Source organism: Lonchura striata, chromosome 15, assembly GCF_046129695.1.
Source record: "Lonchura striata isolate bLonStr1 chromosome 15, bLonStr1.mat, whole genome shotgun sequence".
Taxonomy (NCBI): domain Eukaryota; kingdom Metazoa; phylum Chordata; class Aves; order Passeriformes; family Estrildidae; genus Lonchura; species Lonchura striata.
Genome location: NC_134617.1, coordinates 6,018,353 through 6,040,285, shown reverse-complemented (window position 1 = coordinate 6,040,285; position 21,933 = coordinate 6,018,353). Strand labels below are relative to the sequence as shown.

Sequence of the window (21,933 nt, the reverse complement as noted above, 5' to 3'; positions counted from 1 at the left end):
AGCCCATGTCTGGCTTAACCTAAACCACTTGATCCCTAATCTACTGAATTTTTTTTATCTGTGACTTTGTTTTGGTGAGTGGTGTACCAGGGTTAGAGAAGACAATATTGCCTTTTTCAAGGTGCCATGTCAAAGGAGAAAGGCAAAGAAACCAGCCACACCAGGAAGTGTTTCAAAATACACTCCATGTGGGTCTGATGATGGTGTCATGTAAACCAGACTGGTCCATACCACTGCAACATCTCACCTTTTTTTAGCCTGGTGTGTCATGCCTAAACTAGTCAGAGCTACCCAGACAAGTCAGGATGTCAGGACAGAGCAATTAGTGTCTTTGGCAGCTGCCTTAGTCCATTTACATATTAGCAGTCAGCTTAGTTTTCTGATGAGCCTGTAAACCTTGTTCATTTAGCTTTTACAAGTGTTTTTGTTTATGCTTTGCTCCAATTAAATAGCTGTGAGATTGAGCAGGGACTGTGCTGACAGCCTTGCATTCAGTGGAGCAGCTCTGGCAAATATCTCTTAAACTTGTCTGTGTGTTAGTGGCTTTCTTTTCCTTCTTACTGTTTTATCAACAGACTGATCTGCATACAACAGCACAGATCCAGAGATGCCTGAATCCAGATGAAGAGATAAATGCACTATGGAGGCATGCACGTGGGTGGGTTTAGCTCTGCCTCTGTTCAGCTGCATCTTCCCAATCAAAGCTTTGTTGATTTTGGGATGGAAGAGCCCTATTCTGGTCAAACAAATTCAGTGAGTGCTGAGGGTCTCATCTGTTACTTCTTTTCCCTTGCCTTTGTCCAACAATTTTCATCCCTGGTCCTGACTGTCTTGAGCACAAATGAACAATTATCTCCTGTTTTGCAGATAGGACGACTGAAGCAGAGAGAGACAAATCTGGAAAAAATACAGGAATTCCTTCTCCTCAGCCCCACTTCCTCCTGGAATGGTAGCAGTTCCGCAAGCATACACTGATCTGCTGCAGGACAGGTTAGACCCTGGGAAAGACTTTTAATGGCTGGGACAGTGAAACGATGGAATGGGAGAAGGTTTCTGGATGGGATGCCTCATGGAAAGTAGACAAATACCTATGAGGAATATTTAAGGCAGACCTTGGTGGTCACCTACAGGTTTGTTTGAGATTTTCATCAGCAACATTGTCTTTGATTTTCTCTCCTAGAAAATGTACTCTTTTTAATGCTCTCCCAAGGGCAGCCTCTCAGGCCTGCTGCTGAAATTTTGCTAGCCCCTTTCCTGATTCTACCAGTTATATAGGGACAATTCTTAAGAGCCTTTGGCTGTATGATCACAGCCACCTTTATGTTTCTTTCTAATGTGATCTGTGAGGTGAAATCTTTGCTGTTGGAGCCCAGGCTGGGGAGCTGTCGGAGCTGTGTGCATGCTCAGATTGGCATTGGGATCAGCCACGGCAGGTAAGCATGGAGCAGGCTAAGGCTCAGAATAAAGCTCTTTCCTTCCAGGAGGAATTTGCAGTCAGTCTGAGAAGCAGATGCTTTTGAACATGGAGATGGCAGAGACAAAAGAGGTGTCACTTACCTCTGGGCTGCTGCAGGCTGTTGTGTTGGGGGTGCTGCTCTCTGACAGACACCCCTCACACCTCCCTGCCTGCCTTCCCCCAGCCCTGGCTGCAGTTCTGGGGTGAGAACTCACACCAGGACGTTGCTGTGTGACAATTGTCCTGTTGAGAAGAACCCTTCTGGCTGAGCTAGCAACACCCAGCTTGCTGGACTCCTGGGGTCAGCAGGCTGTTAGAACAGGCATAATTCATTGGGGCAGCTCTGCTTTTTGGTGTGTGAGCCTCCTGACATCTGACCAGATCTGGGCACTTCCCTGGGGGTTAGTGGCTTGGTTCAGTTGACCATGGTGCTCTGCTGGGACAGATTTCACTGTGTCCTTCAGGCTTTATGTATTACCTTATGATGCCTCCTCTTCCTTCTGAACCTGAGCAGCTCTTTGTGCTGCCGAGACACGAAGTTGACGGCGGCGTATTCCAGAAGGGCAGAGAACACAAACAGCAAGCACACAGCCATCCAGATGTCTATGGCCTTCACATAGGACACCTAGGAGTCAGAGAAAGAGACAGAAATGGGGTGGCTTCCTTACCCACATGCATTTTTACTTGGTGTTTTACATGGCTGACATCTGTTCTTGGATAGCAGAATCACACTCATTTAATGTGAATGTGTTATCAGGTCACTGAAACTCCTCATGGGCTCTTAAGTAGTAATAATTCCACAGCTTTTAATTTATTCAGGCCTTGATTGTGATTGTCTATATGCAAGGAAAACAGTAATCCACCATACCAGAAGCCTTTCATAAGGGGAAATTCAGTACTATTATAAGAGTAGGATGGTCAAGTGACTAAAAAGCTAAAATGTAGGCTGCACATCCATGTGTGGTTGTTGCAGGGGTTTATTAAGTACAGAGCTCCTGGCTAATTAGAGTTGTGGTGAGTGCTGAATCTTAGGGGTAGTTTTGCTGCTAGTCATTGGGAATATAAAAATTTTTCAGGATGGGGCTGAAATTTGCTCTGTTTGTCCTTACACAGGAATTGTGCAAAGGCAGCAGGAGGATCTGTGTCGGGTTTTCCTTAGGTGCTGTCCCCAAAAGGGGCACGATTTCTCTGGTGTTCCAAGGGTGTTCCCTACCTTGGGCAGTGATGCTCGGGAGCCAGAGCTCTGCGTGGTCATGGTGAGCACGGTGGTGATGCCCAGGCCCACACGAGCAGGTGCAGCATCCATGTTGATCCAGAAGGAGATCCAGGACAGAATGACAATGAGAAGGCTGGGGATATACATCTGGATCAAGTAATAGCCCATCTGCCTCTCCAGGTGGAAACGAGCTTCTATACAGGTGAACTTGCCTGAGGAGGATGGGAGATACATGGAAGGTTTTGGTAAGGCATAGTGAGCCTCCTGTTTTCAGCCAGTGTCTGGAGATTTTCCTTTTCTTTGAGTTGCCTAAACCAGAGTCTTGTCAGGGGAGGAAATGAACAGCTATTGCCCAGGGCATGCCCAGTGATAGGACAAAGGGAATGGCTTCAAATTAAAAGAGAGAAGGTTTAGATTAGATATTAGGAAGAAATTCTTCCCTGTGAGGGTGGGGAAGCCCTGGCACAGGTTGCCCAGAGAAGCTGTGCCTGCCCCTGGATCCCTAGAAGTGTCAAAGGCCAGGTTGGACAGGGCTTGGAGTGACCTGGCATAGTGAAAAGTGTCCCTACCCACGGCAGGGGGTTGGAGCAATATAGTCTTTAAGGTCCCTTCTAACCCAAACCATTCTAAGATTCTATGAACATTAACATAGCAAAGAAAGCTCTTTGGCAGTATGTCCTTTGTCACTTAAATTGCAAAGACAAAAGAAGGTTCTAGGAGAGAAGATCCCAACCAAACACCCTTGAATTGATGCAGATGTTACTGGGGACAAGAGGGTTTTGCACATTTATGCCCATTAGCTTCTAATTAGCTATATGTTTCCACATGTCTGTTATCTCTGGAAGAGTAGGACAAGGCCAGAGTGACATCAGACAGAGCAACAGACTCTGGCAAATGCACAGTCCTGAATTCCTCTCTACTGAACCCCTCAGTTAAGGGTTAACAGCACTGACCTGTGTTGTAGTGCTTCGTGCAGTATCTCAAGTCTTTTTCTTCTTTGAGGATAAACTGAGGCAATGTCAGCCCGTCAGCAACTTGCACTGCTCCTTTTTCTTGCCACTCAAATATGAGATCATTCATTGTGTAGCCAACTGTTGAGAGGAAGGGACAAATGTCATGTGAATCACAATAAATACTGATCTGGAAAGGGACAGTATAGCAGAAGAGAGCTTGGAGGCAGGGGAGCATCCTGGCCTTCCTTGACAGTGCTGTCATGAATGGGATTAGGGTTGAGGCAAAACTGCTTGTTTATGTGGTAAGAGCCAGGGCAAAGACCTCCACTGGAGTTGCAATGGATTTTATGCAATAAATAACATTTTTTTCTTTAATTTGGCTTGCTGAACTGTTTTCTACTGTTCTCGACTGCTTTCTCTGGAAGCAGCTCATCATCTTTCCCTCCTCTGGGATAAGCAGAATGTACAAGTGGCAGATGTTCATCCAAAGAGAAAAAAATCCCACTTGCAGCTGAAAGCACTCTCACCTCTCTCCTGCAAAGTGAAAGGCCAATGCAAACACGGGCAACCCAGGGTTCCCCACATGGGATCTTTTGAGGTTTGGCATTCCTAGCAAATGTCACATGGACTGAATAAATGGAAAATCCTAAGCAAGAGGCTCTCAAGCAAGCCTCCAGTGAAGGCTGGGCTGGGGATGGGATGCAGATGGGAAAAGAGATAGCAGGAGACAGCAGCATGGAAAAACGTCGCCCTGCTCTTTTGAGAGTTTTAAAGTTATTTTAAAAGTTCCTATGCCTTTTGATATTTACATATTTCTACTGAGTTTTTCCATGCATATTCATGTAAATAATGATTGTTTTGTGTTCTTCTTTGTGGATGGAGAGAATTGATGAACTGTTGGTTTAAACAGTGTGGTTGGAGAGGTGGCAGTTTCACCCTCCAATCCACTGTCATATTTGCTATTGTATATAGTGGAGTCAGAAAATAAAGTTTGCTTTTTTGGGCTCTTTTTCTTTCCTTTTACATCTAGCCTGCTTCTGTGAGTTATTTTGTCACAGTGTGACAGAAAAGTGTGCACAGGACTCACAGCTTTCCAACTGCATGATGCACGTCTGTACGTCCATGGGGAAGTTCTTCAGGTCCATAGGGCAGGCCAGAGTCAGCGTGATCCTGAGGAGAGAGGAGAGCACAGGGAATGCCAAGCAGTGGGCACTGCTGAGGGCTGGGGGAATGGCAGATCATCCATCTCTTCCTGCCTGGAAAGCACCAGAAGTGCTGAACATTTGGGTCTGTGATACCATCCCCAGCAGAGCCTGCTGTTTGAGACTGTGTGCAACATTCCCTCACAAACAGTTCTGCTGCTTTTCCTGGCCTGCCTCAGGTTCACCACAGGCTGGGTTAGCAGAAAGCCCAAGCCCACTCTCTGGAATCCCCAGAGGCATTTCTGTTCGTGAATCTCTGAACAGAACATTTGTGTGTGATAAAGAACCACCAAAAAGAAGTTTGATCAAGGTCATGTATTTGTGTGTGGGGAAAGAAAGACTTCAGTGGGATTTTCTGCAGGGAAAATGCCTCATGCTAAGCCGATATCAACTCCTGTACCTTCCTGAATTCCTGCAGAGCCCTTGAGACCTCTATTTCTGTCTCAATTTTCCACTAGGTGTAGGCTACATTTTCTGTGTTATATTGCTGTGCTGCTCTGTACCATGATCTATGCTTAAAATGTTAGGTTGGTTCAACAACCTGATACTAAATGATTTGCTCCAGATAGTTAGACTTGAATTATTTGGTTTGATAATGTTGAAAATGCTGTTCCCCGAAGTGTTTAGGATTTTCAACTTTTGGCCTTGATGTAGAAATAGCAGAATTACCCAGGAGACAGAAACTGAATTTTTCTATCATCAGACCTACAAGAAACTTATCAGGAGGGAAAGATACTTTAATTTAAAATCTTATGTTGTTAGAAATTCTCAACTTGAGTTTAGAGGCATGTTGGGACAGAAGATGTAACAAATCCACCTTCTTGTAAATGCCTTGCCTAGAGTTTGATTATTACAAGTAGTAGTAGCAAAGAACCAGTTAGAAAATGGCAGAGATTTTTCTTTTTAAAGGGAAAGACTATTTCTCATGTCTGGTTTTTAAAATTAAGAACTGTGAGGTTCCCCCATTCAGCCAACACGTGGTAATTCATTGTTTTGGCCATCAGGTCTTTGGGCTGGAACCTCCTTGGTGTTTGATGGAGGCCATCTACTTTGCAGCATTAAGCCATTTATTTTCCATTTTACAGCACCACACTGCTTTTCCTTCCTATTGCTGCCCCTGGGAGCTGCAGTGTGAGATGGGGTGTGTGTTCCAGAGGCAAATTTACATTATACATGAGGTGAAAAGGTCTTCAATATACAGTTAAACTTTCCCAGTCTAGGCCCGTGAAGTCTGATCTTAATTTCATTCTTTTAAAATCCAGTGTGAATGGGGTTGGAAGTGAAGGTTGGGGCTAAGGTTGATTTCCTGTGGGAAATTCAGTGTAATTAGTTCAATTTTGCTGATGGATTCTTGGATCTAGCAATAAAGGGATAACTGAGAACAACTAGGCTGAGACAAAGCCATGGGGCCCTACTTAGCATTTTCCCTGATTTTTAATTTTTTTTTTTTGTACAGGAAATGCTGCAGCTTTGAAAACAGAGTGTTCATGAGCTTCTACTGGTTTTCACACAGCACAGCTGGTTTTAGGCTTGTACTAACATAAGATATCTGAAGTAATTTTACATTAGGGATGTTAAGGAATCTACTACAAGCAGAAGTCCTTGAACTGAAAGAGGTAAAGATGAGTTAAATTCCTTCCCAGACCAAGCCTCTGTCTCAATATGCTTCATCACTGCTAATTGAATGATCTCCCACCTTAAAACCCCCTAAATTTCTCTTTTCCAGCAGCATGCCCAAAGTCTAGGCTGGGATGACCTTGGTGCAGTCACCTCACCTGATGCTGTAGAGGACGTTGCCGTTCCGGGAGATCCTCAGCAGCTTGTTGTCCGTGGTAATCTCATGGAAATGGGCCCCTTTCTCATTAGCAAAGAACAAGTCAGGCTTCCAGATGGAGTCCAGCATGGAGGGGTCCAGGTCCAGGGAGTCGTCGGGGTACTCGTTGTAGGCCAGCCGGGGGTCGTTCCACTGCTGCCGCAGGAAGATGTTCACCCTGTAATCCTGCACACAGACACACAGCAGAGCTCAGAGCAGCCTCAAGGTGCTGGCAGCTGGGCAGCACACACTAAAACCAAACTAAAATGAGCCAGACCATGTCCAGGCCTGCAGTTCCCAAGCTATGCCAAGTGTTTTTGGTATTATTCCTCAAGGAACTGTTATTAATTTTTAGCTTTGTAGCTTCCAGCCATGGCATAGCATGAGCAGCTGCCTGTCCTTGCATCCCTCTGTTACAGCAATTGTCAGCTGTGTGGGAAGGGCCAGGACCTCTCTGTCTGGACCCTGGGGCTGCAGAGAATATGAGCAGTTGTGGAGGGCAGAATGGCCGCTGTCAGCAGGAGGATGTTCCAGAGGAGTAAGTGGGGATAGAAACTGAAACCAGATTCTTTTCAGTGCTGAACTGTCCCGTATCATGACTATCTGTAGTTCACCTGGCACTGGGAAAGGAAAAGGCACAGTGAGAAAGATTGTCCATGAAACAGAAACTCCCTGTGTCTGCTAATACAAGGATAACTGAGATGAGCCAGTGGGAGCAGCTGCCCTTGGTTAGACTTTGTGAGCAGGAGAAGGATATTTATGAAATCTGCTCTCCTAATCCTGAGCATTCTGGGTTCCCCTCTCTAATGTCAAAATGCCGTAAAGGCAGCAGATTTTATAGAATGACCATCTTCCTTAACTGAAGGTAGTCCCTCAGCACTATGCACAATTATCCTTGCTTCATAACCGCAAGTCTTAAGAGTTCCCCTCAGTTCCCAGGTCCAGGCTGGCTGCTGAGGCTGAGTTCAGACACTACTGGAAAATCTGGGGCAGTTTCTCTTCTCCCTGTCTGACTGACAGCTTCCCAGGGTGATCTGTGTGCTTCTTTTCTTCTGACTTTCACATGAGAAAGTGATACAACAAATTGAAATGGGAAGAGGATGTGCCAGCTATCAGGAGAGGCATGAAAGCTCCACAACCATAAATTAATTGACATTTTCTAAGTATAGAGGCAGACTGCATCTGAAGAGCAGCATATAATAAACCAATTCCACTGCCCAGGCCCAATGAATAGTCCTTCTCATGATTAAGGGTTTCTTTGCTGCCGTTCTAATATAACTGTACTTTGAAGACTTTTATTAGGACACAGTTAATGGAGGGTGTCTGATGTGCTTGCTGGTGTCTTATACCTGCTGCAGGCACTCGGTGAGAGTGCCTCACTCTGCCACCAGGTCTGTTCTTTCCCTCTGGAGAACACAAAGTTCTGGATTTGAAGGGTGCCTGTACAGGGGACTTGCTGAGGATGCTGCCTCAAGAGCTCACTTGACTGTGAACCTACATCCTCTTGCCCAGGAGGCTCTCGTGGTGTCCAGTGGCACTGGAGGGTTGGGAGAGGATGTTGCAGTAAGGTAGAAAAATCATAAAGAAAGGCTTTATAAAATCAAGCCTGCTCTCCTGGAATCAGTGGCTGGCCTTATCAAAGCCAGCATTTTGCAAGTTCTAATATGAAAGCAATCCTGGTGTGAGCAGTCCATTAACATAATAATTTATTCCAGGGTAAAAACACCTTGCACCTGTATAAACTGTTTTTACACCATTAGACAGAAAAATGAAATCTATCTCTCACAAACAGTTTTCCCTGCAGTACACACTGAGAGTCTGAGTGACCAATCAATACAGGATAACAACTTGTTACTAACCAATAAAAGTGATTGGCAAGAAAACTACTGACCAATTGGAGTCCCACATGAGGTCTGTAAAACTGTATAAAAAGGAGTTATGTGAATAAAGAATGGGCTTTTTCCATCATGAAGAAAATGGAGTCCCATGTGATTTATTCCCATAAGAGGATTCTGTTGGGTGCTCTGTGTTTTGGATGAGGCACTTCTTAGCCAAGCACATAATCTAGAGTCTGTTTCAGGCCACTTGGTGCCATCTGCACCCTCAGAGTGCAGAAGATGCTAATGACATTAATGATTGTGACAACAGCAAATGAACCATGGACTTGATGCTAAAAGGAGCAGACCTCTGAACACAAAAAAGACTTGCAACACTCTTTCCTTCTGCTGATATTCCAAGTGTCACCTTCACAAGTCCTAGTGCATCCCTCTCACTTAATTATTCATCTCTGTCGACCCTGGATAATGTGTCTAGAGGAAATGTGAATAGCTGGGGACAGCTGGGGAGCAGGGTCTCAGCACAGGGCCAGCCCATCATGCAAGCCTGGAGAAGGAAAGGAAGCATGAATTCTCACTTTCCACAGCAGGCAGCAGCTCCCAGAGCTACCTGTATATTTTCAATTCTCTCTTTTCTGTGCATCAAGATCTGCAGCCATTGCAGCCAGGGGAAATCAATGTCACTGACCTAATAGGTAGAAAGCAAAAGGTTGTTTTGCTTATTCAGCTACAAATAAGCTGGATGCTAGCAGGTCAGCTCCAGTTTGGGACTTCTGTCATGTACAACACAAATTAAACTCATGTTTGGAAGAAACTTCAGTGGTAGCTGCCCAGAAGTGTGCTCAGCCTGATGGAGTAGTAGAAGGGGGGAGGGAATGGAGCCAAATTCCTTCCAACAGCCTGAGTTACTGCAGGTAAGCTTTGTTGGTGGAGTAAATTCACCGCTTCAGCTCCAAAACTTGACAAAAGGACAGGAAAGGTTAAGAGAGAAGGTGTTGAATGGTTTATGTTGCCTCCACAGCAATAGACCACAGGCAGAATTTTATCTGCAGTCTTTGCAACCATGAGGGGGCATCTTAATTAAACACTCGTGGGCCAAATGAAAACAAAATTAACTTCTCACAGTGGATGGCTGTGAGAAGGTCCCTCCTAATTCACCTCTAGAGTGACACTGTCCTCATGTCCTGCTGAGAGCAGTCCAGGGGCACCTTGGGAATGTCAGGGAGAAACTGCACCACCTCCACCCTGGGATGTGCAGCAGTGTGGGGAGTAACTCTGGTTTGTGTTACTCTGTGCTCCTCCTTTGGAGACAAGTGTTTGCTGTGGGTATTTTTTTGTTTTGGAATACAGAAATCAGGGCATTACATTGTGATATAAAAAAGGCAAGGATGAAGAAATCTGATATATGCACTGAATGCAATTCTCTTGCTTTGCCATTTCAGGGCATTAATATTTTACCTCTATGTGTGCATTTATGCAGATCTTCCTACTCAGGGAAGATCCACAGTTCTGGCCTGCTCTCTGAGAACGTGGTTTTCTCCCAGATGCCTTTGCCCTTATGTCATTGCACTGCAATCCTGAAGGTTCTGAGCAGCCTTTTAGGTTTCTTGTGTCAAGCCTTATTTGAACATAAATGTAAAACCAAGCACTGTGACTGCAAACTGGACATGACACTGCCTGAGGAGCCAGCAGAAGGCATGGAGAGCAGTCAGGGTATGTCTGTGCTGTGACACAGGCTAAGAGAAGGGTTACAGTGTTCTGTACCAGATGAGGATCCTCTGTGCTGGAAGCTTTGTCCTCAGCATTGCAGCCAGGCTGAGTGGTGATGAGCCAAGCAACACTCATTCCTTGGCTACTGGAGATATGCAGCATTTCTCCTGGATGCTGTACAGGAGATCTTAATTAGCATCCCCAAGAAGTTCACAGTTATTCCTAAATGATGGACAGCACTGGCCAGTTTCTGATGTGAACTTTCAAGCAAAGAAATAAGAAGTTTGACTGGGGCTGCAAACTTGGCAAACAAAAATAAAAATCTCTTTCTCCATATCCTTCTTATCCCTCACATTCCTCATTTGTGTGCCCATCACATCCAGGCATTGATTATCTTGTGCAGCCTGCTCCTCTGGTTGGCTTGGGAGAGAGGAGCAGCAGCTCTGTCAGGGAAGGCATTCAGGAGCTTTGCAATTTGGCACAAAGGCATTTTACTCCCAAGAGGGAAATGACACAAGGCAGGAAGAGAATAACTGGAGTGATCAAAGTAGTTCAATTTGATAATGCTGAAATGAAATTCTGCTTAGTGACCTCACAAGGAGACAAGGAAACAGAAGATCATTTGAGACCTTCCCAGGATCCCATAGCCTTGACATCTGCTGCTGAAAGCAGAGGAGGCTGGAGGCAGTGCTGAGCTGAAGGGATGGAGCCCCTCAGGAAACTCCATAGGTTTTCCCTCCTGACGCAGGGCTCTGTCACAGCAGCCTCTGCACTGAACAGTTTTGGGGAGAGATTTTCCCTTTGATAAATCTACATTTTGCTGGTGGAAAAAGCAAAGTGGAGACCGATCTCCTTCAGGAGAGGATTCTGGGACCCCACCAGAGCATGAGGGGCTTTGTTAGCATTAAGTCTTTAGGATGGGAATGAACATTTTGAAGGCAACCTGCCTTGTCAAGGAGCACTACAACAGACTGCAAAAACACCAAGCACACCAGGAGCAGCCCTAGGAGGGGTTAATAGCCAAGTAGCCAATTTGAAGCCTGTTAAACCACCCCTGGGTGAGGGCAGGAGTAATCTGTATCAGAGAAGGGCAGGCACCTGGTGAGGGGTGGGAGCAGTACCCTGGTGCTTAATAAGTGTGGGGATTTTTGTCCTGGAACCTAAAGCATTAGTGCAAAGACAAACTCTAATCACAGACAGCTGGAACACTGGAGGTCTGACACTGAGATGGCAGCAGAAAGTGAGTAGGTGTGAAAACCTTTTCATTTTGTGTTGTGTGACTTGTTAGGTGCTTATCATCTCTGTGGGACTGATTGTTGGGTTTAAGAATGACTGACTGCAGGAAATTTTGCTTAAAACCTAACTTTTGCTATGAGCTTTGTGCATTGAAACTCGTATCTTTTGCTGATTTTGGAGTGAGGGGGACCAGTATAAATGTGGGACCCAAGTTCTTCATCAGAATCTCTGCTGTACTGGGGTTTGTGAGTTTTGATTGAATTTCTTGGTCTGCTTCATAGGATGCTTTGTTTTCTCGTTGGAAATCTCATGTGCAGATGTCTCTGAACAAGCACTTAACATTTGGACAGTTGCAGCCTCCAGCTTCTCCTGTCCTCAGGAGATGCTGGGAGCTCAGTCGTGGCTGTGCTGCAGCTGGCTGGAAGGTCACATTTGCTTTGCTCTTTTCAGATGAGATAACTATGGCATGAAAGCAGCAAAAATGAATTTGCATATTTACACTGTGTCTAAGTTCTTTTCCAGTCTCTGCTGTGTGTTGGTTCTTTTTAAAAGAAGAGTCTAGAAAAGCTCATCCTGAGTCCAGCTGCTAGCATTGCTGGGGGATGATATAAAAATGTATTCCTTCTTCTGCCCATGCCTGCACTGTGTACAAAATGCTCCCAGTTGCCTAAGCCACTGGAAGGCTACAAAACTGCACCTTCCACTGGAAGAGTGAGCAAGGGCATCAATTAATTTCAAGTTTCCTGTTATAGCAGGGAATTTGTTAATGAAATTCTCAGATAATCCTATCAGTTGCCTCATGCCTCAAAGAAATGCCAAAGCAGGTGCAGTTTATTCCCTTACAATCCAAGACCTGTTCTGAAGGTGCTCCACTTCTGTTTATTTGGAATGAGAAATTTCTACATTTGCTACAGGTTTCATAATCTGGTGTGGCTGGGGAGTTGTTTATGCTTTTGAACAACGAAAAGGGATTAAGAGCTTGTGTTTGGGGATTGTTTGGTGTTTGTCATAATAATAATTGGAGAGAGTGGCTGCCTCTTGCACTTGTCCCTGGGAATCCCTGGCTGTTGGATTGATTTTGCAGTGATGCTTTGGGGCAGGAGGATCTGGCTGTTGTGTTGGTCCTCTCTTTCCCTTTGGAGCACAACAAGGAATGTGTTCCCAGTGCCAGCCTCCCTTGTCCTTAGAGCTCCAGGCAAGTGGGGCTGGATATGAGCTCTGAGCTGCAATCCAACATAAATGTCCCATCAATTATGTGCAACACTAGAGGATTTTATGTTGGGTCTGCAGCTCTGCAGGATGCTTAAAGGAGTTGCTCCCCTTGCTCTAAATCAGCTCTGCCTTAGGAATTCAATTTGGTGGATGACTTTGCCTTTTAACTTTTTTTTAATTTCCTCTAACCTTGCAGCGATTTTCAGATCTCCGCTTATTGCCCTGTTCATTTTGAACCTTTGTGGGGCAGGTAGCAGTTTTCTGCCCACTCTGGGGAGTTTGTGCCTTCTCTTGGCTGCACCTCATTGTCTTTCCTTCTGAGGTTTGTAGATCCAGCTGTCTTCATCAAATGCCTGGGTGTTTCCTATTTTTTTTCTGTATTTTTTCCTCTCCTTCTACCTTCCATGAGGCCTTAAGCCATAAGTGAGCGCTCTCTCTCTAATTTCTCTAATCCTCTGCACAGTGAGCTCATGGTTTACACTGATTTGTTATATTCAGGCAGTGTAAACTTAGAAGGGAGCAGTGGTATTTTCTGTAGGAAGTATCAGCTCACTATGGAGATACTTTAAAGCCTTATTCAACTGCATGTGGGGTGCTCATAAAACCCTGTGACTGTTCCTGCAAGTAATAGTGTAATAGTAATGAAATAGAAGGTGGTATAGTACCCAGACCTGAACCAGACTAGGCTTAGAGTGCCTAATGATGGGGGTTCAAACATAATTTTCTTTCTCTTTTTGGCCAGTGAAGCAGCTGGGGGAGTTTTGCCATCATCAGTCCCAGGGGATGGCTTTCTTTCTGGTAAAACACTGATTTGCCCCTCTCCATTATGCAAGCTGCCACCCCTTCCTCTGATGTTTGACCACTTTGAATTCAAAATGGTCAGATCTGTCTCGGAAACCCTTCAAGACAGGACAATCTGCTCTTCCCAGAAACTGCTGGGGAGCTGACACTGCCTGTTTGTCCTGCTGCATCCTCAAACAGCAGGGAGGGACTGGCTGCTCTGCAGAGCAAATCCCAGGTTACAAATCCCCAGGACCTCTCCAGCATGCTGAGATCTCCATTTCAGCTGTTTCAGGACCTGTGCTTCAGCTGTTTCAGTACCTGTTTCTTGTGTTGCTGTTGGTGTTTACAAGCAGAACTGCTGCTCCCACACATTAGATTGGGCTGTGTGCTGCTGTGTCAGCCTGACATCTGGGCTGGCTTGTCAGAGCTGCCTCGGATATTTCCAGACAGAGCAATGTGCCCACAGGGTGTTCTCGGGCTCCCATGGGGATTTTTTTCCCATGGAAGAGTGCCTATGAAATGAGTGGCATCTGGAAATGATAGCAAGTCCCTGCAGCGTGTCTTGGAGGTGAACTGCATCTCTCTTGTGCTAGCCTGTGCTAATTTTATGGAGCATCCTGCTCGTAGGGATCGTGTGGCATCTTTGGCTGCTCCAGTGCATCTCGCAGAGTGGGGCAGATGCACTGAAAAACGCTTCAGTGGAGTGTGCTCTGTACATTGCACACATCCTTTGAGGGCTTCTCCTGCTCCCTTGCACTCTGGGTTGGTGTAGGAACAGCATTTATTGCCTGCAAGGCCAAAGGAGGTAACCAATAAACAGTAAATTAGGAACAGATGTGTATTTCAGTGGCAGTTCTTTCTCTTTTGCTTTATATACAAATGAATCCATGCTACACTCCCATCTGTGAGCTCTGACAAATTCTGCAGGCCAGATAGGAAATCTATTTCCCTGTGCTTGGACAGAATTACAGCTTTGTTTTTCTCCTCCACTACCAGAGCTGAACTGTCCCAACCCAAATATTTCCAGCAGAATGATGTAGTGTCAGAAGAGACTCATAACCTGAGCTGTGTGGTTGTGGCTCTCCTCTGACAGTGCTGTGCATGCCAAGTAATTTGTTCAAGTCAAGGGGTGTGATCTCTATGCAAAGCCTAAAACTTCCTGCCTGAATGCACAGAACGCCTGAAGCTGGAGCCTTGCATTCTTCATTCAGCATTATTCTAGAAAAAGAATTACCAGAGGGTAATTAAACACCATATTTCTGGATTATCTTTAATTAGCACAGCAGCAAGGCACAGTACCTCCAGAGTTTTTTCCTTTGCTGTTCACTGGTTATGTCACAACCAATCTTTAATAGTTTTCAGATGGAGCAATTATCTCCTGTTCTAGGGATCCTCTGCTCTTAGTGCCTTGCCAATTAGATACAGCCTTTAGCCATGCTCACTAATTTTGTATGAAGTGAGCCTTAACTCAGAAATATTGGTTTTGATTTTCTACTAAAAATCATTGTCTACTAGAAATGTGTCTGCAAGAAAACAATCATTTTAGTCTTTAATAATTCTCTTAATCTTTGGGAATCTGAAATCCTGGTGCAAGCTGAATTTGAGTTCAGATGATTTCCCTTCTCTTTGAATCCAGAATAATTTTGGATTGATGCCCACTTAAACACAAAGTATCTGTAACAATCACTGAGCTTGGAGCCTTAGGCAAATCTTCAGAAAAAGATTATTTGTTTTCCTTTCTGACCCTTGTCCTTTGCTCATGGGGTGTTTTTATAAGATGTAGATGGAGACTCGGTGGTCTTCAGCCACATAAAATGAGTCATGTGTGTTGACCATTAATTTACTCAAACTCTGAGTAAGCTCAGGAGCACTGAGGGTTTTCCCTGGTCCCTCTGAGGAGAAGGGTGATGCTTCATTTTCTGGGAGTGCAGTGAGGCTGAGGCAGTAGCTGAGCAGCTGTGCTGTGATTTTTACTTACCATAGTTGTTTCTGCAATCGAACCAAAGCTGTTGATGAAAATGTTGCAGCTGACGTTCACTGGTGGGCCTGCATGACAAACACAGATTGGAACAGCAGTTCACTGTGTGCTCGTGGAACAGAGGATTTCAACTCTGGAGTATAAACCTGCTGTGGGAATGGGGTGAGCAGGAGAGAAGGGCCTGGGTGCCCTGCCAGGTCCAGTCTTGGTTCTGATGCCAGTTTGACACCAGGCAGGGCTTGTGCTCTGCCTCTGTTCCCCTGTTTGGCAGTTTTATAGATATCTGATGGGAACTGCTCAGATGAACAGGAATAGATCAGAGCCAGCCAGGACAGTTTCTAGGTGGTAATTTCACCTTGAACGTGCTAGCAAAATATCCCAGAAAGGAGCTGAGAGACAATTGCCTTTTATTTAGAGCTATACTTATGAAATATTCACTGTTCCTGAACTAGGATGAGGTGCTCCCTTCAAAGCCAGTGCAGCAGAGTGAGCTGGAGGGATCAGGCTGGCTATAGCAGCAAATACCCCACATGATGATGGTGGTGTTGGGCTAACACTGCCTGCTTGACCCTCTGCATCCTCAAACAGCAGGGAGAGACCGGCTGCTCAGCAGGGTAAATCCCAGGTTACAAATCCCAAAGACCTTTCCAGTGTTCCGAGACCTCCTTTTTAGATGCTTCAGTACCTGTGTTTCTTGTGTTGCTGTTGGTGTTTCCAAGGAGAGCTGCCTGTAAACCCCAAACCCCAGCTGATGATCCTGATCCAGGCTGTCAGGGCCCACAGCTGAGTAGGAGAATTCAGGGCTCTGCCAGCAGGAATTTTTTGGCTGTCCTGTTTGGGCAGAAGGTAATCCTGGTCTCTGGGCCATGCCTTTCCTGACTTGATTTGCTTTCAGCCCAGAGCTTTGCTTACCTTGCTCATAACTGGAGAAGGGGTCACCAAAGGAAAGGAGTGAGGGCAAGGGATGAAAGATTCTGGTTTGAGGGCATGGGGGTCAGTCTGTTCATGTGGTACTGATGCCCCAAGGTGTGATGGAAGTGTTTCATAACATTGCCTGGAAAAATCTGAGATGGAAATGCTGCATTTAGGCACAGTAAGATGCCAAGAGCTGCAGCTCAGCACAAAGCAAAATGCTGGGGAATATTTTGGAGCCAGGGCATACCTGGTGCCTGGCAAGCCTGTGGCTTGCTCACACATGATGATTTTTGTAGTGGGTTGAAGCAAAAGGGGCCTCTGCTCTGGGGGCTGCCAAAGGCTGCTGTGGGCACTGCCCAGGATGTGGTGGGGAAAGGCAGCCCAGGCAGAGAGCAGAGACACTGCCCCAGGGACCAAGGTCCCCTTTTACACCAAAGCTAATCCCATATCATCCCTGTGATAGATGCTTCTGGGAAGATAAGATCTCTGACAGTAGAGAGTGTGGATTTTCAGATTATTCCCCCATTTTTTTATGGAATCAGGATTGGTGCCTGCATTTCAAACACTGTCTGGTGGCTCAGCCTGCTGGGGGAGTGATGTTCCTGTTAAGGTCACATCTGCAGTCTGGCAGTTGCTGCAGCATGAAATACTGGGGGGAGGAATGGCTTTAACGAGAGCCTTGTGCCTCTAATCAGTGCAAACTTCCTCCTGTGTGGAAATTAATGAATTTTCCTGATTACTGAGGAACATTTGGAGCTTGGTTTTCTCCTCTTCATTTCTCTTTCCTCCTCTCCTGCTTTGGCCTCCTCTGGAAGTTTGTGCCTGTCCCCTGCAGTGATGCTCTCTGCTGGGGTTTTCTTGGTGTGAGTCCCAGGCAATCTGAGCAGGCTGTGTCAGCCAGCCCCCAGAGAAGCACTGCCAGCTCAGCAGCATCTCACACTGTTCAGTCTGTGCAGCTTTATCCAGACTGTTAAACACTGGCATAGCTTGAGCTATCAGACACAAAAATTATATCTTTTTTTCCCTCCTTGCCTTCACCAGCCCCTTGTATCCAGAAGTTTATCCATAAGCTGAAAGCACATGGTTATCAGGTTTTAGTACTTGTTTCATCCCTTCTGTTGGGCTCAGGGGCATTGTTTCTCTGTTTTGGATCCATTCATGAGCCACATAAAAGGTCCTTGAACAGGTAATTCCCTTCCCAAAGGGCACAGCATAAGGAAAGCACTGAGCTGATCTCCTGGATGACTGCACATGTTTGTGACTGAAGGTGTGGAATATTTTGGTCCCCCTGTTCCTGATCCAGTGCTGACATAAAGCTGAGTGTGGGGTGGGTTTGGCCCTGTGAAGGCTCCTTGGGGCAGCCCAGCTCTTGCTGAGTCACTGAGCTCTTCTCAGTGTGTCTAAGGTGAGCCGCAAGCTCCCTGCAGGATTTGGTGATTTTTGGTATTATTTAGCATGTGAGAGGCTCTAGAAAGTTCCCTGCCTGCCACTGAAATATTCCTCCTCTATGCTGGGATGCAGCTGTGGAGAAATGGAATTTTCCAGCAGCAGGGATGGGGGCACAGCCTGGGTGAGATGTCCCCTGCCAGGTTCCTGTCTGTTCCTGCTTGAGCTCCTGACTTTATCCTCCAACTTAAAACCCAGATACTACTTATGTGTTCTCAGAAGGTGAATCCACAGCTAAGTCCAGACTTTACAGCATTTACGGAAAAGCTGCAATCTTCTTTTTGTTAATATTCCCCTCCCCAAAAATCAATCTGATATGGATCTTTGGTATTATTTTCATTTAGATCTAAGCAATTAAAATGTCCTTATGAGTTACTGCAGTTAATTTAAATGATGTGCTTTGAGAACTACAACCCCAAGCTCTGTAAAACACCTCCTATTCCTCCCATATAAATTGGAGCCTGATTTATGTGTGGGAGGCTAAGCCAGCAAAACTGCCCTGAGGGGAAGGTGTAGTTCATTGAAATAAAACCAAAATTAAATTATCTCAAATAAAAATGCAATACAGCTGCCTTCAGCAGGAAGTGAATGTATACATTTCATTAAATATTAAAGTTTAATTTGTGTGTGTGCATAATTTAGAGGTAGGCAGGTTTACAGGGTGGTATTTTATTTAACTCCTTGTCATTTGGATAAGAACAGCAGTGTCCTCTGTTGCCTGGTTGGTTACTGGGGCACAGGGTTCCCACCTTTCTTTGGATTTAAAAGCCCAGCACAGAATTTATTGTTCAAAGCTGGGTGCCAGGTGCTGTCACCAGTGATTAATGGGTCCTGGAAATCCTGTCAGCCCTGCCAGTGGCTCTAGGGGAGAGGGAACTGGTTGCAGGAAGCAAAAGCAGTGAACAAAATGAGCTTTGGAGATGGCTGGACAGTGTCTGAGAGGAGCAAGTCCTGCTCCTGGGTGTGATTTGGGGTCAAAGAGCCCCTGGGAAAGTGAGTAGTTAAAAAGAAAGAAAAACAAAAAATCATAGAATGGTTTGAATTGAAGAGTCCTTATAGACCCTATAGATCCATCCTCTCTGCTATGTGCAGGGACATCTTCCATTAGACCAGGTTGAGAAAGCCATCCAAAAACCCCACACTTGCTAGAAGAGGTGTTTTGAAGAGAAAAGAAGTTCTGTTGCCTCTGCCAGGGCTTGCCTCAGGGCTGCTTGGCTGCCATGGAATATGGGATAGACTGGAAATCTGGGTGGGGAAAATAGAGCAGTGTTGGGCTGATACGGGGAACAGGGATGGGTTTGGGCTGCCCCTGGCATCTTGTGGGATTTTTGTGGAGCTGATGGGAGAGGCTGCAGTGGCTGCAAAGAGGGAGCATTTCTTGCCATTAGCAGGAGCTGTGGGCAGTGAGTGACTCTAGGGGAAAGGAAAGTTGGGGATTTTATCTTTATCTCTAAAGAAGTTCAGTTACCTGCCAGTCACTGCTTGGTTTGACAGGATCCTCAGTTTATATATTGAGATTGATAGACTGAGATTCCCTGATCCAAGCAGGGATTGGGGGGTTCTATGCTTACAGTATGTGAAGTTCTTACAAGGTTGTTTCCACTCTGAGCAGACATTTGTTGATGTCATTGCAGAAATCTACAGGGATCCATGTGCCAAATATCTTTATAATACATACTTGGTAAAAACATAACTATTCATACTTCTTACAGCGTTAGGAAGATATTAATGAGGATTGGATGCAGTTTTCAGTCCCAAAATGTGAAAAAGCTGGGTTTTTTTGCATACCTTTAAAATTTGGTCTGATCCTGGCATCGTATCCTGAAGTTCTCCCCATCAGCTTATCCAAGAAGTCGGAAGGAGACATGGGTTTGGGGGCAGATCGAGCTGCTGCTTCAGCTTCCTTGGAGGCTGCCAGGCTGTGCAAGTAGAAATAAAGAGGAGGTTTCAGTGTGGATCCCATGCTGGGGAGGGCTTGGGGTCCAGAAACAGAGCAGTCAGCATCTTATTCCTGCTGAGGCAGGATGGGTACCCATGTGAATTCCTAATGAGGCTGGTCTCAGCTAATTTGTTTGCCCAGCCCAAACATCTCCAAATACAGAATCCCAGCTGCCACCAAAGTAGAAGAGAGATGATGAGCAGTGAAAATCCTTTTGTGAGTTTAGGTATAGCTCCTTGTGTGCCACTAAATTACAAATGTGAACTCTGGCGCTGAGCTCCACAGGTAAAATACACTCTGAGATTAGCCTTGGGCAGCAATTACTGCTTAATTACAGGGCAAATAGCAAGGAGCATATTCAGTACTCTGACAGTATGATTTTCCAAAAGGCAGGTAGGATCAGAGGAATCTGGAGTTTGAGGTTTAAATGAGCATCACTGTTCGTGCAGAGCCTGTGGGGCTGGAGGGGAGAGGGGTGGTTCTGCTGATCAGTCCAGCCTTTGCTACTGCTACCTGCAATGCAGGGTCTGAGTTCAGCACAGAACTGTGATCCTGAAATTTTACTCATGTTGGGTTGAAGATGAAAGGAAATGGAATCTTTCTGGGATCTTTGTAGATTCTGGGGCAGAAAGAGTGAAATCATGAATTTATCTGTAGAAGACAAAAAACTTGTGGCTGGCAATGTGCCTTCTGACTCGATGGGAGTCTGCAAGATCTGCAGGGTGATGATTTGGGCTTAGGAAATCTGCTGTTGCCATCTACAGAGGAGCAAGTAACCCTTGGTATTAGGTGCTCATTCGCAGCTTTGCAGGAAGGTTTGACTTCCTAGACAGGAGCAGACACCATTCAGTACCCTCCCTCTGGTTGAATGGTTTCTATTTGAACACAAGTCTGTTCCCAGGCTGAAGCTGTTGAGTAAAACTGCCTAGATGATCCCAAAAAAATCCCACAAATCGCCTATGCAATGTGGTTAGGGTGAGCCTGTGGGTTCAGGTGCCTGGTGCTGAATAAAGCCTGCAGGCAGCATTGCAATGCAAATGTACAGTGAGCCAAAGGAAGCTGCTCAGGAGGAAGTGAGGCCATTGCTTCACACTGCAAAACTCCTGAATTTTTTAAAGTACAAAGGCTGTGGGAATGGTGAGGAGCTCCTGACAGAGCAGCTGGGAGGTCTACAGGAGTTTACAGCAGGCACAAGCTATTTGGCAACACATGTCCTCACAAATGACACCAGAGTCCTCTGACAGCATCAGGACCTCACCTTGGGAAGTTCTGCAGCAGTCAGACCTGCAGGAGTAGTGCTAAGTACAGACACAAGATCTTTTTGGGAAGAATTTGGGACTGTAATTATGCATGGTATTAATGTGATCCTGCCCCCGAGGATGAGCTCTTCCAATGCAAGTTTGAGCTGAAACCCCAAAGAAATGTCTCATTTTGATAAGAGCATTTTGAACCATTTGATTCCTCAAAACTTTAAAAAATCAGATGGAATTCTACAACGCTTGGGTGCCTAATTTCAAAATTAGGAATCTGATAACCTGCATTGCATTGACTTTCTTTTCTGGTGTCAGCAGCAGTGGCTTGCCAAGCCTTGGTTTTCAGTCCTGCAAACTCACAACTGCAGTCTGGCTCCTTTTGCAAGTTGCAAGAGAGTTCTCTGATTGCTGGATTTTTAACTGTTAAAAATAGTTTAATTTGCATTGAAGAGGGTAGATTAATTCCAGATCGCTTCCAGTGAGAGCCTAAAACCAGGATTTTATTCACTCCTTTGAGAACTCCCAATCCACTCTCCCACTGGAGCATATCTGCACAGGCTGCTGCACTTTTTTCTTGGTGGTGATCTGAAAATGTGTGTATCTTGCTCTTGCTACAACCATGTCCCCTTTCTTGTCTTGTCCCCAGCTCTTCCCCAAGAAAATACTGCAAAGCAGAACCAATGTGTTTCAGGGGTAAATGGGGTTGTGGGATGGGTGATGGCTTTTAATTTAATTTGTTTTTAGAAGGAAAGCAACAGGGTGCAATTGATTTGCAAACGCAGAAGAAAGCTGGGAGTGGGAGGACAATCAATACTGGGCTTGACTACTGCATTCCAATGGAGTGTCTGCATGGCAATGAGTCCAGAGAAAAGATTTCAATTAAGCAGCAAATGACTTGGTAACCAAAGACTTCTGCCACTTCAGCAAGATGCCAGACAGTGCAATACACTGATTTCTTCTCATTAACTGTAGACTGGATGAAGTAT

At 45.4% G+C, this 21,933-nt stretch overlaps 1 protein-coding gene across 2 annotated transcripts in view; it reads right to left on the bottom strand.

Annotated features, from left to right (window-relative positions):
* The window catches only part of GLRA1 (glycine receptor alpha 1), a 36,557-nt gene that overhangs the window by 1,830 nt on the left and 12,794 nt on the right, over positions 1-21,933 (bottom strand). For both annotated transcript variants that reach the window (XM_021552110.3, XM_021552111.3), the window contains exons 2-8: positions 19,544-19,674; positions 15,395-15,462; positions 6,603-6,826; positions 4,713-4,795; positions 3,626-3,763; positions 2,670-2,884; positions 1,935-2,081 (exon numbers count right to left, since the gene is read on the bottom strand). In XM_021552110.3, the coding sequence (XP_021407785.1) occupies positions 1,935-2,081; positions 2,670-2,884; positions 3,626-3,763; positions 4,713-4,795; positions 6,603-6,826; positions 15,395-15,462; positions 19,544-19,674 (1,006 nt within the window). The remainder of the gene's footprint in view (positions 1-1,934; positions 2,082-2,669; positions 2,885-3,625; positions 3,764-4,712; positions 4,796-6,602; positions 6,827-15,394; positions 15,463-19,543; positions 19,675-21,933) is intronic.